Source organism: Muscardinus avellanarius (genome assembly GCF_963383645.1).
Source record: "Muscardinus avellanarius genome assembly, chromosome: 13".
NCBI classification, from domain to species: domain Eukaryota; kingdom Metazoa; phylum Chordata; class Mammalia; order Rodentia; family Gliridae; genus Muscardinus; species Muscardinus avellanarius.
Genome location: NC_137799.1, coordinates 40,582,088 through 40,598,335, shown reverse-complemented (window position 1 = coordinate 40,598,335; position 16,248 = coordinate 40,582,088). Strand labels below are relative to the sequence as shown.

Genomic DNA, 16,248 nt, shown 5'->3' with positions numbered 1-16,248 from the left:
AAAAATAGGGCAGGGGGTGTAGCTCGGAGGTAGAATGCCCTGGGTTCCATCCCCAGACTCACAAAAAATAATAGTAATAAAATAAAGAATAAAAAATAGTGCTAGGAGTGTAGCTCAGAGGTAGAATGCCCCTGGGTTCCATTCCCAGTACTACAAAAAAAGGAGGAAGAGGAGGAGGAGGAGAGCACTGTATGCTGTAAGGCACTAAGGAGCAGCAAGGATTTCTGCCCCATCTGAACTGTGATCTTCTGCCCTCCTGCAGGCTCAAGGAATAGCTGAGAGCACAGCCAGTGGCCTCTGTCCAAAGTGCTGAAGTCACAGCCAAGACATCTAGGGACTTTCAGTCCTTTTTTGTCCCACCATTTATTTTTATTTATTTATTCATTTATTTGGTGGTACTGAGGGGTGGAACCCAGGGACTTTCTACCTCCAAGCTACACCCCTATTTTTTTTTTTTACAATTTATTTGGAAACAGGGTCTCACTAAGTTGCTGAGTCCCTCACTAAGTAGCTGAGGCTGGCTTTGAACCTGTGGGATTCCCCTGTCTCAGCCTCCCAAGCACTGGCATTAAAAGCATGTGCCACCACGCTCGGCTCTGTCCCACCATTTTAAAAATATTTATTTATTAAGCTGGGCGTGGTGGTGCACGCTTGTAATCCCCGCACTTGGGAGGCTGAGACAGGAGGATCGCATAGGTTCAAAGCCAGCCTCAGCTACTTAGTGAGGCTCTCAGCAACTTAGTGAGACCCTGTTTCCAAATAAAATATAAAATAGGTCTTGGGAGTATAGCCCAGAGGTAGAAAGCCCCTGGGTTCCACCCCCAGTACCACAAAAAAAAATAAAATAAAATATTTATTTATTTATTTCTACTGGGGGTTAAAGCCAGGGGTGTTCTACCTCCAATATACATCGCTAGTCCATTTTTTTAACCTTGAGACAAAATTTCACCAAATTGCTGAGGTTGGCCTCAAATGTGCAACTCTCCTGTCTTAGCTTACCAACTATTGGGATTACAAGTGTGTACCACCACGTCCAGCTTGACCCATCTTTAAGTAGACATCAAGTGCTGATATTTTAAAGTTCAAAAACTGCTCTAAAGGCTGGCATAGTGACGCACACTTGTAATCCCAATACTTGGGAGGCTGAGACAGGAGGATCACAGGTTTGAAGCCAGCCTTAGCAACTTAGTGAGACCCTCCACAACTTAATGAGGCCATGTTTCAAAATAAAGAATTAAAAATAGGGATGGGGGTGTAGTTCGGTGGTAGAATGCCCCAGGGCTCAGTCCTCAGTAAAACACACACACATATATACACGCACACACACATATGCGCACACATGTGCACACACACACACACACAGAGACAAAAACTGCTCTAAAATCCAGAAGTTGTTGTCAGAATGTTTCTTATTTATTTGAAGTATCTTTGGTTTTTCATAGGAGGTGACTTAGCTGCTCAGGGAGGAAAAGAACTTATGGTCTTAACTCTGTACAGTTGATCTTTATGAGGTGCCTAACAAAAAATAAATTGACACAATCTGAGGCTACATGAAAAGAATTTCCAAGTTAGAGAAGGGAGGCAAGCTGGCTCATTTGTACACTGCACCAGCACTCTTAGACATGTGAATCAGAAGCCAGGCATGGTGCTACAATACTTGGGAGGCTGAGACAGGTGGATCTGTAGGTTCAAGGCCAGCCTCGGCAACTTAGACCCTGTTTCAGAATAAAAAATAAAAATGGGGATGGAGATACAGGTCAAAGGTAAAATGCCCTTGGGTTCAATTCCCAATATGAAAGCAAGAAGGAGAGCGAGTAAAGAAAAACAAGAAAAAAGTTAATCAGAAGCTAGGCACCATGGTCCATGGCTGTAATCTTAGTACTTGGAATCCTGAGACAGGAATTACAGGTTCAAGGCTAGTCTCAATAATTTAGTAAGGCCCTCAGCAACTTAGTGAGACCCTGTTTCAAAATAAAAATAAAATAGGGCTGGGGGTTTTGCTCAGAGGTAAAATTTCCCTGGGCTCAAACCCCAGAACCAAGAAAGAAAGAAAATAAAGAAGGGGCGAGGAGAAGGAAAAGGAAAGCGTTAATCAGAGTCAGAAATCACAAACAGAAACTCATGAAGGGGAACCTAGTTGAACAAGGCAGAGGAGGTCCCCTTGGAGACGCGAGTCCCGGGGAGAGGCAGACAGGACACAGATGACTAACATTTGGTGGATGGGGCCGATGAGTTGATATGGTCTCAAGGACAGAACTAAGACAACAGGTGGGCACTGTGGGAAGGCAGACTTATTCTAAATAGTACCAAAGGATAACTGGATAACAGGAAGGGCAGAGAAGGTGTATACGCAGGTGACAGGAATGCTGAATGGGAGTGAGATACCTTACCAGGTACTGAGTCCTCTTGAGACCTGAGATGCCAGTAAATAGTTAAACACCTTCTGAAACATGCCCAGCCATGGGCCCAGATGAGCTAGAGGGAGAAGATATGTAAGTTGAAGGACCCAAATAACATGATGCCACATGGCATCAAAAACTCAGAAACTTCAATTTCCTAGTTCACAGGTGGGCCCTTGGAAACTTGCCTCTGGAACAGGATGCTGTACGCCCTCTGCTGGTCATCCCTAGCACTGCCATCTCATCCCAAAGAAAGAACCCTTTAAACCCTCCTGGCCTGTTTAGTGTTGGTTTAGGACATGCAGGGAGACTCCAGGCAAGTCCTGGAGAGTTAGATGCCTGGTCAGTGATCAGTCAGTATCCAGGACCAGAACTGAATCTAAGGATGAGTTCAAATATCTTGTATCAAAATTAGGGCTGGATCTGGGGAACTGTCCCACCCAAGAGTATAACCAGAGTCAGTGCCTCAGGATGGCATTCAGTATAGGAGCAAAGTCTAGGCTCAGATGTCAGCATGAAGTATGAATTGGGAGAGATTTTAAGAGTCTGACCACAGGACTCTTAAGGTGTGAGTGACTGGGCTATAGGCCCAGTACTATAATCCCAGTACTTGGAAGGCAAAGACATGATGATCACAGGATTTAGGCCAACGTATAGTGCCCTATTTTTTATTCTTTATTTTGAAACAGGGTCTCACTAAGTTATGGAGTGCCTCGCTAAGTAGCTGAGGCTATCCACAAACCATGATCCTCCTGTCTCAGTCTCCTGAATGCTGGGATTACAAGCGTGCACCACCATACCTGGCTCCTTTATTTCAAAATAAAAAATAAAATGGCTCTGAGGTACAGCTTGAAGGTAGAATGTCCCTGGGTTCAATCTCCAGTCTTCCTCTTTTTCTGTCTGTCTGTCTGTCTGTCTGTCTGTGTCTCTCTCTCTCTCTCTCTCTCTCTCTCTCACACACACACACACACACACACACACACACACACACACAGTCTGCATCCAAGGTAATGGGTCAACCTAGCATTCCTATGCTCAGATGAAAGCATCAGATAATGAGCACCCAATCACTGGAGAACTCGATGCCAATCAGGACACTGTCCAGGGGAGAAGTATGAGGGATGGGGAGGACCTGCTAACCTTTGAGATAATAATGGCAGACTGAGGAGCCCCCGTTCTTCTCAGATGGTAGCTCCCAGTGTTCCAGTTTCAGCTTCCTGTTAACCCCCCACTCCCCACTGTTGTACTACTACATTGAAATCATAGGTACAATCTGGAGACAGGAGAGGCCCAAAGGCCAGTGCTGTCACTACACAGAGTTGGCAGCTGTGGGGGTAGTTTTCCTTCCCCCCAGGATTCTCTGTTTCTACTGGCAACAAGACCTGGCAGCCTCCCACACCCAGATCCTAGCAACCACGGGAGCCCCTAGCAACTGCTACCATGGTGACAAGACAGGGAACTGAGAACAGGCCAAAGGGGGGAGCACTTCCTCTGGAGGCTTTGGGATGTGTGCAAAATAGGGGGGTCCCCCTCCCAAACACAGTCTGGGAGGGAACATTGGCTCCTGTCTAAACACCTCCTCACTGACACCCACCCCCGCCCTGCCCACGGGGTTCCGGTTCCCTCAGGGTGAGGAAATGAGGGACACCTAGGGTTGTGACGTCTCCATAGGGAGGGAGGGTGAGCGGGGGTGTCTGGATCACAGACGCACACATATACTGGCAGACACCGTGTCAGTGTCTCAATGACCACAGACTTCTCTGTCATGTAGACACATGCCAACACAGTCCTTTACTCACACATGTACACTGACACTAAATCGCATGCTTATAGCCAACAACCCAGAATCAGGCATGCTATCACACAAAAGTAATTATACAGATACACTCTCACAAACTGAACTGCCAATACAACGGTACAAATAAGTCGCATTCTCACACATTTATAGAGACACATACACACCCAGATATCCGTGAACACAGAGTAATAGTTAACTTGGTTGAGCACTAACTACATGCCAAGCTCAGAACTAAGTTCATTGCATATGTCACCTTATTAACCCCACAACAACCCAACTAGGTACCACTGTTACCTTTCTCCATTTAGACAGGACAAAGTGAGACACAGGTGTGGCAAGCAGCCTCCTAAGGTTGACTGCAGGCCCACGTTTTCAGTCTATGCCCCACTTCCTAACACACAAACCCCAAGCCCAAGACAACGAGACTGAGGGCAGCAGTGGAGATTCAGGTAGACGATGGAGTTCAAGCCATCAGCACATGAGGGCCCAGCCCTGTGGTCCCAAAGGTCCAAGCCTACACTTCAGCATTAGCAGGGCCCAGGTGAGGGCTGGTGACTAAACTCTGCTTCCATGTTGGCACAGGCAAGGCTGAGGGAGGCAGAAGAGACAGAACTGGAATAGGAAGAAGCAGAGCCACCCACAGCCCAGCCCCCCAGTCAGGAGGAGTGAGAACCCCCACATCTGAGGAGCCAGCACCAGCCCTAGGGCCCCCTCCCACCCTGCCATCTCCACGGCACCACTCCATCCCCTCCCCACTGCCTCTCCATCATTCCATGCTATGCCATCTCTCCTCCCCTCTGACCCCACCCCAACCCAGCAACCCACCTCTCTCCCTCCTTATACCTCTCCTTTTCCCTCCTCAGGACCTCCCACCCCAGCCCCTCTGCCTTCCCCCATCCCACCTACCCCACCCCCTACTGAGTACCCCATCCCCCTCCTCACTCCCCTGACCCCAATTCCTCTTCCCTTTCTTCCTTTAAACTCATCACCTTTACACTTGGAGCCTCAAAAGAGGCCAAGGCAGGAGGTGGAAAATCTGCAGAGCTGACCCCAGGACCTGGAGACCCCTCTCCTGCCCGCCGCTGTGACCTAGCACGCCAAACCTCTGTGTCCGGCTCTAGCTACTTTGTTTGACCTCAAGGGTGTCTGAACTCTGTCTCTGGCCAATGGCCAAGAAAGAGGCAGGTGATAGCTTCTCCCCGGGCCCTTCCTTTGTCATTGAACCCTCCTAAGGACCCCTCCCCCTCCTCACCCCCAGATTACCCCCTCCCCACCCCCGCTGCCTGGAGCACAGATGGGCCTGGGAGACAGTAACGTGGGCGCCAGGCTCGGTGTCTGCAGGAGCGGCGGCTTCCGCCGGCGACCGCCTCCGCAGCCCCGCCTGCTCGGAGCATGAGGACACTGGGGCTGAGATTGACTGACTTAGGGGGCAGAGATGAGAGCGTCTGAGGGTGTTTGGAAAGGGGACCATGGGGAGCTGAGATGAAAGGTTAAAGGGGGAGCTGTGATAGAGAGACCAGGGATGTAGAGAAAGGATTAAGAATAGGACAAGAAAAAAAGAAATGGGACAAACAGGAGATCGTAGGGGGCAAGAAAAGAGGCAAGCAAAGGGGGTTCAGGAACTCAAAGAGGAAGTAAGATGAAAGGTAGCTGCTGATGCTAAGGGACCTGAAATGGGAACTGTGGGCTGAGAGGCAGCGGCTCCGGAGGGAAGCGGGGTGAAGGGATTATAAGAGGATGGAAAGGGTCTCTGAAAGAGAATCGTGGAGGTGCCACTCCTGGGGAGGGCTGCCAGGTTACTGAAAAAAAAAATCATAAGGACGCAAACTCTTCATGTCTATAGAAGTCTGCTTTGAGATTCAGTTGGGCCATGTCAGGTCAACTCCAGGTCAAAGTAAGGTGAAGCTCAATTAGGTCAGTTCGATGGAAGCTAGCTAAGAAGGGTTGACCTTTGGCCCTGGTCCAGGGACTACACCTCCCAGAGTGCACTATTTCCCCCTTCCCCCGCTCTCCCCAATGAAGAGAGGAAAGAATGCCCGGTGACACGGGCAACTGGTGGGCGCAGTTTTTCTTTAAGGTTGCCTTTGACGTTGCAAGGGTTCCAGAAGGTTCTCCCGGGATTCGAGCGGTGGCCAGTACGTCCCACCTTCTCAACCCGGAGATTGGACTAATAGATTTGCCCCCTGGCTGGGATCTGAGCCCCGCCGACGAACCAATGAAATCAAAGGGCGCGTGGAGCTGTCACCCTCTACCCTTTTCACCAATGACAAGACGCGATGACGGAGAGGTGTGGTTGACTGATGCCAGAGGGCACCAATCAGACCCACACCAATCACTGCCCGGAATGTGCGCGTGTGTGGCCGGGCGACAGGGGCGGGGAAGGGGCGGCTATCACCGAGCCGCTCGTTGAAGGCTGCCCAATCACAGCGCGGGCTGAGCTGAGTGACGGGCAGACGACGCAATGGGCGTGGCGGAGGCGGAGCCGTGGGGGCGGGCTCCCGGTCCCGCTGTCTGCGGCCGGCGGGCAGGCGACTCCTGTCCCGGGTGGAGGCGGCGGAACCGGAGCCGGGGGAGGGGGCAGCGGCTGTCAGACGGACCGCGGCGGCGCCCGCAGCTCCTCACCGGTGAGGGCGCCGAGCTAGAACTCGGGGGTCCCGGGAGTGGGACGTCGCGGAGCCGGGGGTCTTGGTGTTGGGGGCTGGGACGCCGAGGGCCCGTCAGCTCTTCTGCTGCGGGGGTGCCGGGACGGGGACGCGGGTCTGCAAGGCTCTCGGGCAGCCGGCGTCGGAGTCCGGCAGGGTCGGATCGGGTGGGGTCGGATTGGGTAGCGCCGGGCGGAGGCGTTTCTGAGCAGGCCGGCCAGCCAGCGCGGGTGACATCACCGACCCCCTCCCCCGTCCGAGCCCCCTCCTCGCCTCTCCCCGCCGCGGCTTTTGTCCCGGCCAGGCTCGGCTCTGCCCCGCCTCTCCCCGCCCATCTGCGGGGGAGGAGACTCCCCGCCAGTGACTTCATTGAGTAGGTTCTTGGGGATTGGGCTTGGGTCCTCCCAGATAAACGAGAGGAGCTCACTGCCTCTCGGGCCCTCACAAGCACACCTGTCACAGGTACACACGCTGCCACTCAAGCACACGCTGTCACTGCCAGCCTCACCGTCACGCTGCCATACAGCCACTCACAGTCAACCAGACACGACTGCACCTGAGAGCAGGTGGCCCCCCTGGATCCTCGCCCTTCACCTCGGCACCTGGGCATCAGGTCCGGCTCCTGCAGCACCAGACAGGCCTTGCTGGGCAAGGGACTCTCAGAATCTGAGGAGGTGGCTTCCAGAGCTACAGCATTGCAAGCAGGCTCCGCTGGAGCGATCAGAGGTGAGGGGCTTGGCTGGGCATGTTTAAGCGCACAGTGCTCTCCTGCCCATCCCCAGCAGCACCCCCACTACAGGCTCGAGGAGCTTTCCGGAGCTTCCCACACTTCTGGGGAGAAGACTTCTTAGCCAGCTTGATGTTTAAAATTCAGCTGGAGCCCTTAAAACTTCGAGCGTGGACGCTGAATGGGTTTGTGAAGTTCCGGTAAGTCCCTCCTGAGAAGGGCACTCATATCCATACCATGTCCAGTTCTCCACGTTGACCATCCCCTTCCATTCCTACTTCCTCTCATCCTCAGTCACATGCAAAAGCCCTCTGCCACCTCGCCCATACATTTGAATGAACTGCACTCCCTACCATTCATCTCCTGTCTTCTTTTTTCCACCAACATTTCAACTGTTACAGCCCCCCCAAACCACCAGTAACCATCTTCCACCTCAGCCATTTTCACTGATCATCTCCCACCCTCTCCACCAGCCCTTGTCTTCTGTATCAACCATCTCCCCTCCCTCTACCTCAACAGTCCCTCTTGGCATTCACCCCGCTTTTCATTCCTGCCTCTATGTTAACATCCTGCTCGTTCTTCTCCATCAAAGGCAGTGCCATACCATGGGGCTCCTTTGTCATTCTACCACGTGGCGTGTGGGGCCGGGAAGGGAGGGTGGAAGGAGAAGGAGGAAAAGGAGGCTGGCTCTGAAAGAGTTTGCTCTGTGTCTGAGGAGGCAAGAAAACTACAGGTCTAGAATAGCTAGCAGGTGGGTGCCAGGGAGGAAGCTGGCTAGGTGAAAAGGTAATGCAGGGACAGCAAAGGAGAGTGGGTGGCCTGGGGAGCCGGTCCATTTGCCTTCTGCCCAGAAGCCTAGAGTTCCCTGGGACACCCTGTTGGTTCCCAGTCCCAGGGGAAAGAGAGTGTAGGCTGGGGTGGAGATGGCAGACCACCCCCAGCTCCCCCTCAGACAGCTTTTACTGCTGCTTCCGAAAATGGCTGCCCTCCCCCAGGCACTCTTTCTTCTCTGCCTCCCCCAACCCTGGTCTCCCCCACAGGCGTGACTTGCTGGTGTGGGGAGATGGGGGAGTATCTGCCTTTATGGTGCCTTCTCTTCATTAGAGTGAGGTGACTCCCAGTGCCATGAGTCAACGGAGCCACCCTCAGCAGGCCCTGTGGAGGCAGGAGCTGGGGCCGCCATCCCTGCCTACCTGGGGCCTGGGAGGCCTCCACCTTACCCCGTCACAGCCCTCGCCCAAGTCAGGACGCTCTGTGCACCATGCTTTGAAGCAGACAGAGGCAGCACGGCGGGCCTCTGCTGTGGCTGCCAGCCCAGAGCGAGCCCAGAGCCATTGCTAGAAAGACTCTGGTTCACCCGGCTTTGGCAGAGGTTAGCCAAGTCTCCAAAGGGCCAGAGAATGGCTTCTGGCCATGCCCCAGATAGCTCCAGCTTCAGGAAACCCCCTTCCCTTCATATCCTCCACAGGTGCAATGGGGGAGACTAGAACGGAACAATTGGAGCCCCATTTCTCTCCTTCATGGCTGCCCCTACACCCCACTTAGAAGGGATTATCAGAGGAGTATGGATCTAGTACCAGGCCAGACTCTAAACCACAGGGGCAGGTGAGAGGGAGATGTACAGGGAAGAAATCAAGGAAATGGTGGCTAATACCTAATCTCCTCATCATTAAAAGGCCCTATCGCCAGGCTGAGACAGGAGGATCACACAGGTTCAAAGCCAGCCTCAGCTACTTAGTGAGGCTCTCAGCAACTTAGTGAGACCCTATTTCCAAATAAAATAGAAAAAGGTCTGGGAGTATAGCCTGGAGGCAGAAAGCCTCTAAGTTCCACCCCTAGTACCACAAAAAAAAAAAAAAAAAAGCCTTATCACCTGGCATGGTGGCGCACAGCGCTTGGGAGGCTGAGACAGAAGGATTGCACAAGCTCAAAGCCAGCCTCAGCTACTTAGTGAGGCTCTCAGCAACTTAGTGACACCCTGTTTCCAAATAAATATAAAACAGGTCTGGGAGTATAGCCTGGAGGTAGAAAGTCCCTGGGGGTTCCACCCCAAGTACCACCAAAAAAAAAAAAAAAAAAAAAAAAAAAAGCCCTATCCCTGGGACACTTTTGTTCACTGACACCAGTGCTCAGGCAGCACAGACAACTCTCCGCACACTGCTTTATGTGTAGACACTGGGAAATGAGTAAAGGCAACTGTTGCCCTGGTGGGGGGGAGGACATCGCCACCCCCTGCCAATGAGGGTGTTGGAAACAGCAGTTTCCAAAGGCTGTGAGTCAGCCTGTGATCTGAGTCACGGGTGAAGCTTAACAGAGTCTGGGGGCAGGAGCAGGGAGGCCTAGGGTCCCCGTGGCAAAGAAGACTCCAGACACCCATACCCTGACTCACCCTGGCTGGCCAGGACAGCTGGCTGGAGACCCAGGCCTGTTCCCAGCTGCCCTCAGCCGGGCACCATGCCTGAGGTGTGGCGTAGGAAACCACGATGCTCAGGTGACCTCACCCAGTACACTGACCTTCGCCAGCTTCTGTGCGTGGGTCTGTCAGTCCACGGTGCCACCTCACTCAGAAGGGCCTCTCGGGGGGTCCTCAGTCTAGCCCAAGGGCTGGGGCCTCAGCCTGATTCCATAAAGTGGGCCATACCTTCAGCTTCCTGCTGGGAAAACCCAGGAGCTGGGGAAGGATTCATGGACCCCTAGGATGTCAGAGCTGGAAGAGATCATCTAGTGCAAACCTTTCACTGTACAGATGGGGAGACAGAGACCCAAAGAACAGGCATGACCTGCTGAAGGTCACACAGGGAGTCGCTCAGGGATTGCAGGATCAGCGGGAGCAGGGCCGGGGAGCAGAGAAGAAGAGCTCCAAGGATTGGCCCTGGGTTTTTTTTCAGAAACAAGGAGACCAGTGCCGGTCCAGTGGCTGTGATGGGAAAAGATTATTACAAGATTCTTGGGATCCCATCGGGGGCCAACGAGGATGAAATCAAGAAAGCCTATCGGAAGATGGCCTTGAAGTACCACCCAGACAAGAACAAAGAACCCAATGCTGAGGAGAAGTTCAAGGAGATTGCAGAGGCCTATGATGTGCTGAGTGACCCTAAGAAACGAAGCCTGTATGACCAGTATGGGGAGGAAGGTAAGAGGGCCTCGCTGCAGCCCGACCCTGGCCCTGTGTTTGTCTGGAGTGAACCAGTACTATGCAGGGGACAGAGGCTGCGGAGGGTGAGGGAGGCAGGTGGTCCCAGCACTAACACCGGGGAGAGAGGAGACCACGCAGGACTGCACCTCAGTGCACCGTTGCCCCCCCCCCCCCCGCCCGTCCTCTAGTTCAGGCCTTGGTCGAGTCTGAAGCCAGCACCAGAGGCCTTCCCTCCCTCTTTGCTCCCCAGCCTTATTAGTCCTGCCTGAAGTCCCTGCTGCTTCATTGGCTGTTGGGAAAGGCTGGGGAGAGGAGCCTGTGGCTCTCTGAGGACAGATCATTTACATTCATCAGCATAAAAGTCTGGCTCTGAAGCAGCCTGGGGATTAAGCACCCCAGCTCAGAGTAGAAATGGTCAGCCCTTCCCTCCCCATCCCTGCCCACTTGGGGAGAACAGAAATGGAGCTTTGCCTCCCAGAGGAAGTGGCAGGGATCCAAGGGTGGAAGGGGAACTGCTGCCGGCATCCTACCCCCTCCCTGGGGCAGCTGGTGGCCAAGCACAGGGCGGGCGGCAGGAAAGGCCCAAATAAAGCCTCAGAGAGGGAGGCCCCTCCCAGCGCATCCCACGGGCATGATGTAGCTGCTAATTCTGGGCCTGCCCCTCAGGGCCGCCCGCCACCCGCCAGCCACAGGCACCTGTCAGGCTATATTAAGAGACATTGTCACAGCTGAGGACTCTCCTTCCTGGGAGGAACTGTCCTTCCTCCCTAGTGATCTCTACCTTTTGCAGTCTCCTGCTTTTCACCCTCCCCACTCTGTCCTCAAAAATGAAACAGGCTAGTGATAGGAGGCAAAGCAGGGGCTCCAAGGGGTGCTCTTCCTCCCCTCCTGCTGGCTCCGAGCTCCATACCTCTCTGCCCTATCTTCTGTGAGCCCCAGCCCTCCTCTTCTTGTTCTCCACGCTGCTAGTACCTTCCACGATTACCTGCTCGCCTCCGAGACTTACCCACTCCCAGATTCACCAGGCGGCTGCTGGCATCGCCAGCATTCTCCCAGCTAAGAATTTTTTCTTTCTGGAATGAAGGGATGAGAACTGTTAAGAGTGGAAAGAGGGAAGCAGCGCAGACACGGTGCCACCGTGTGACCTGTCTCGGAATTGCACTGATCCCTCCACTCAGACACACCTTTGTTTGGGAAGAAAAAGGGAGCAGGGAGCTGCCCTGAAACTTCACCCCTTGTGTGGACCAAGCCAAAGTAAAGGGCAGTGCTCAGACCCTGGGCCCAGACATGGAGTTCCTCGGATCCCCATCCCAGGAGGGCCCTGAGGCTGCACCAAGGCCTCGGGGGAGGAGGGACCTCTAGGGCCTGGAGAGGGAGAAGCAGCTTTGGAAATGTTGCTTACATTTCTGTCCACCCTGCCCCCTCCCAACAGCCAGCCAGAACAATTGTGCACACAAGACTCTGCGCAGCCCTGGCTTGGGACAAACTGTTCCTAACTTGACAAGGGGGTGGTGATGGGAGAGGAGGAATCCCCACAGTGAGAACCACCCCTCCTGGCATCATCAGGCCAACTTCCCTTTCACTGGGCTCTGCCAAGTTTCTTGAACTTGCTTGATGGTCATCCGCTCAGTAAGAGGAAAGAAAAGACCGTAAGTCTTGGGGAGGGTAAAGAGGCTGCTGCCACCGCTAGTCCCTGAACTGCCTGCCGTTTGACCTCCCTGATGAAACCCAATTCTGCCCTGTGGTCTCAGAAAATAAGAGGCTGGTTCAGGCTCCAGTTTCCATGGCCAACTGAAATTCTAGATTAAAAAAAAAAACTTCAAAGAGCCCCTTCCCCTAGCCTGGGCCCCATCCCTAAGTCTACATGTTCTAGATCCGTGTGTGTGTGTGTGTGTGTGTGTGTGTGTGTGTGTGTGTGTTACTAGGGTTGAACCAGGAAGGTTCTACCACTCTGCTACACCCCAGCCCTATTTATTTATTTACTTATTTATTTATTTTACAATACTGGTGATTGAAACCGGGAGCATTCTACCCCTAAGCTACACCCCCAGCCCTATTTTTTATTCTTTATTTTGAAACAAGTTCTCATTAAGTTGCAGATTGCAAAGAGCCTCACTAAATAGCTGAGGCTGGCTGCGAACCTATGATCCTCTTAAGTACTGGGATTACAAGCATGAGCCACCATGCCTGGGCCTTTTTTTTTTTTTTTTTTGTGCGTCTGGGAATGGAACCCAGGGGCATTCGACCTCCAAGCTACATCCCTTGCCCCTGTTTTTTTTTTTTTTTAATTCTTTATATTTTTTTTGGTTTTGTTTGTTTGTTTGTTTGTTTGTTGCGGTACTGGGGTTCCTGGAAGCCCTTCTATCTCCGGGCTACACTCCCAGACCTATTTTATACTTTTTATTTGGAAATAGGGTCTCTTAAGCCAGAGAGGCTGGCTCCGAACCAGCACGATCCTCCTGTCTCCGCCTCCCAAGCACGGGGATTACAAGCGTGCGCCACCACACCCGGCTTATTCTTTATTTTGAAACAGGGTCTCACTAAAGTGCAGAGAGCCTCACTAAGTAGCTGAGGCTATCCGCAAACCGCAATCCTCCGGTCTCAGCCTCCCAAATGCTGGGGTTACAAGCGTGTACCACCACGCCTGGCTCTAATTTTTTTTTTTTTAAATCAGGGTCTCACTAAGTTTCTAAGGCTGTTCTCAAACCTGCAATCCTCCTGTCTTGGCCTCAGTCCCTCCCCACACCTCCCAGGACCTCTGTCACTACCACCACCACTCCCATGAAGGCACCATCCAGGAGTCTGAGCCCCTTAGAGAGGATCTGACTCCAGAGAAAACAATGGGCTCACCACCGCAATGTGCCAGCCCACTGATGCGTGGTGGTGGTTCCACATTAGATGTGGAGTGTAGGGATGTCATCTAACTCCAGTAGCCCCATTCCCACTGTGGTCTGTATACAGTGTGTGAATGACTCCCTGGAGCTATGCAACATTGTGAGCAGAGCATGGGAATAAAGTGTTTGAATTTTTTTCTTTGTTTTTTTTTTCCTAGAAAAATAGTTCTTCATCTCTGAATTAATAAGCTTTCCTGCATTTTTGTTGTTGTTGTTGTTGTTGTTGTTGTTGTTGTTGTTTTTCCGTTGTTATTTTATTTTCTTTTTCTGTAGTACTGGGGATTGAACACAGGGATATTCTACCTCTGAACCAAAACCTCCTTTTTCTTCCTCCTCCTCCTCCTCCTCCTCCTCCTCCTCCTCCTCCTCCTCCTCCTCTTCTTCTTCTTCTTCTTCTTCTTCTTCTTCTTCTTCTTCTTCTTCTTCTCTTCTTCTTGTAGGGTCTTGCTAAATTGCAGAGGACCTTACTAAGTCGCTTAGGCTGGCTTTGAACCTGGGGTACTCCTGTCTTAGCCTCCCCAGTGCTGGGACTACAGGCCTCTGCCGCCATGCCCAGCCCTTTCCTGTGTGTTTGAGCTCCTCTGACTTTCCTTTGGAGCTGGAATCAAGGGAAGAGGAAACATTGCTAGAAGCAGTGTTACCGCCTCATTTGGGACAGTTCACCTACCAAATCCCACCTGATTGCCTCTTACCCTGTGTGTCTTTGGGGATGCGCAGAAATTTGGGAGCCAAGTATGACTCCAAATGAAACACCAACCAGCCACTCCAGGCTTTGTGAGACACCTCCGGGCTGTGAGTACAGGGGAAAGACTGTAAGGACTGAAAGTCACACCCTCTGGGGTCCTTAGTTCTGGCCCTTCCATCTCATGGGTAACGCAGCCTCTCTGAACCTCAAGACGCACATTATTCTTAGATCTGTGTAGCTACATACTTAAGAGTAGGAATTATCTCGCCAGAAGCCCTTCTTACTCTTCACCTGGCCCCCTCTGTGGCAGTCAAAGCTCGCTTCTTTCTCTAGGTCCATGAACCCGGAGCTAGAGGGCAGGGGGAGAGGCTGGGGGTCGGACTGTCACACTCCCCTAACTTCTCCTCCTCTCCAGGCCTGAAGACCGGCGGTGGTACGTCAGGTGGCTCCAGTGGCTCCTTTCACTACACCTTTCATGGGGACCCCCACGCCACCTTTGCCTCCTTCTTTGGTGGCTCCAACCCCTTCGATATCTTCTTTGCCAGCAGCCGCTCCACTCGGCCCTTCAGTGGCTTTGACCCCGATGACATGGACGTGGATGAGGAGGAGGACCCATTTGGTGCCTTTGGCCGCTTTGGCTTCAATGGGCTGAGCAGGGGTCCAAGGCGAGCCCCAGAACCACTGTACCCCCGGCGCAAAGTGCAGGACCCACCGGTGGTGCACGAGCTGCGGGTGTCCCTGGAGGAGATCTACCACGGCTCCACCAAGCGCATGAAGATCACCCGGCGGCGCCTCAACCCTGACGGGCGAACTGTGCGCACCGAGGACAAAATCCTGCACATCGTCATCAAGCGCGGCTGGAAGGAAGGCACCAAGATCACCTTCCCCAAAGAGGGCGACGCCACCCCGGACAACATCCCTGCTGACATCGTCTTCGTGCTCAAAGACAAGCCCCACGCCCACTTCCGCAGGGACGGCACCAACGTGCTCTACAGCGCCCTCATCAGCCTCAAGGAGGTAGGGCCTGCGGGGCCTGGCGCGCTGGGGGTGGGAGGTGGGGCGCGCGGGGGCCCCCGCCCTTCCCTCGCTCCAAGTTCTTCCCCACTTCAACCCTTTCCCTTCCTTCCCAGGCGCTGTGCGGCTGCACCGTGAACATTCCCACCATCGACGGCCGAGTGATCCCCTTGCCCTGCAACGACGTCATCAAGCCAGGCACGGTGAAGAGACTCCGTGGGGAGGGCCTTCCCTTCCCCAAGGTGCCCACTCAGCGGGGAGACCTTATCGTTGAGTTCAAAGTTCGCTTCCCAGACAGATTGACACCTCAGACACGACAGATCCTTAAGCAGCACCTACCCTGTTCCTAGGCTCTGCCCCAGCTCGTCCAGAGTCTACCACAGCAATACCCCCACACTCGCCCCACCCAGCCTGCACCCAGCTTGATGTCCACTGGACACTGGCAACTTTTTCTAAAATGCAAAAAAAAATAATAATAATAAGCCACTGGTTTTCAGGAAAATGTTCCTGCCCTTGACCCCTTTCAGAGCTGGGCTGCTTTGGGGAAGTGGGAGGGAGGCGGGGAGAGCTAGCCCAGACCAGGGGTTAATTTTCATGTCACTAGTTTTAAATCCAGTTCCAACTCCAGTGGCTGGAGGTGACTTGAGTGCTACTTGAAGTTATAGATTCCTTGTCCATGCCTGTAAATAGCATGTCCTCCTTCCCCTCTCAGCCTTGTCAATACCTTTCCTCTCCCTTCCTTGCGGTTACTTCCTGATGGGAGAGGAAGAGGACAGAAAGGGCACTGCTTTCACAACCCTACCCCAGGTCCACAGTGTCCAAGGTTGTCCACACATACTCATGCACATGAAGCACTCATCTAGAACTGTCTGTGCCTCTCCAGGAGATAAGAGGGGAGAGGAGCTAGGCGGGGACAGTCTGCAACCCCTGAACAGGGCCATTGAGCACGAGAC

At 53.0% G+C, this 16,248-nt stretch overlaps 1 protein-coding gene across 1 annotated transcript; it reads left to right on the top strand.

Annotated features, from left to right (window-relative positions):
- Nucleotides 1-7,584: 7,584 nt before the first annotated feature.
- DNAJB5 (DnaJ heat shock protein family (Hsp40) member B5) lies at nucleotides 7,585-15,734 on the top strand (the record flags this gene model as incomplete). The annotated part of the gene is made up of 4 exons (XM_080709522.1): nucleotides 7,585-7,766; nucleotides 10,455-10,699; nucleotides 14,697-15,298; nucleotides 15,412-15,734. The coding sequence occupies 4 exons, from the start codon at nucleotides 7,585-7,587 to the stop codon at nucleotides 15,643-15,645; spliced, it is 1,263 nt and encodes a 420-aa protein (XP_080565648.1). The 3' UTR covers nucleotides 15,646-15,734.
- Nucleotides 15,735-16,248: the final 514 nt, after the last annotated feature.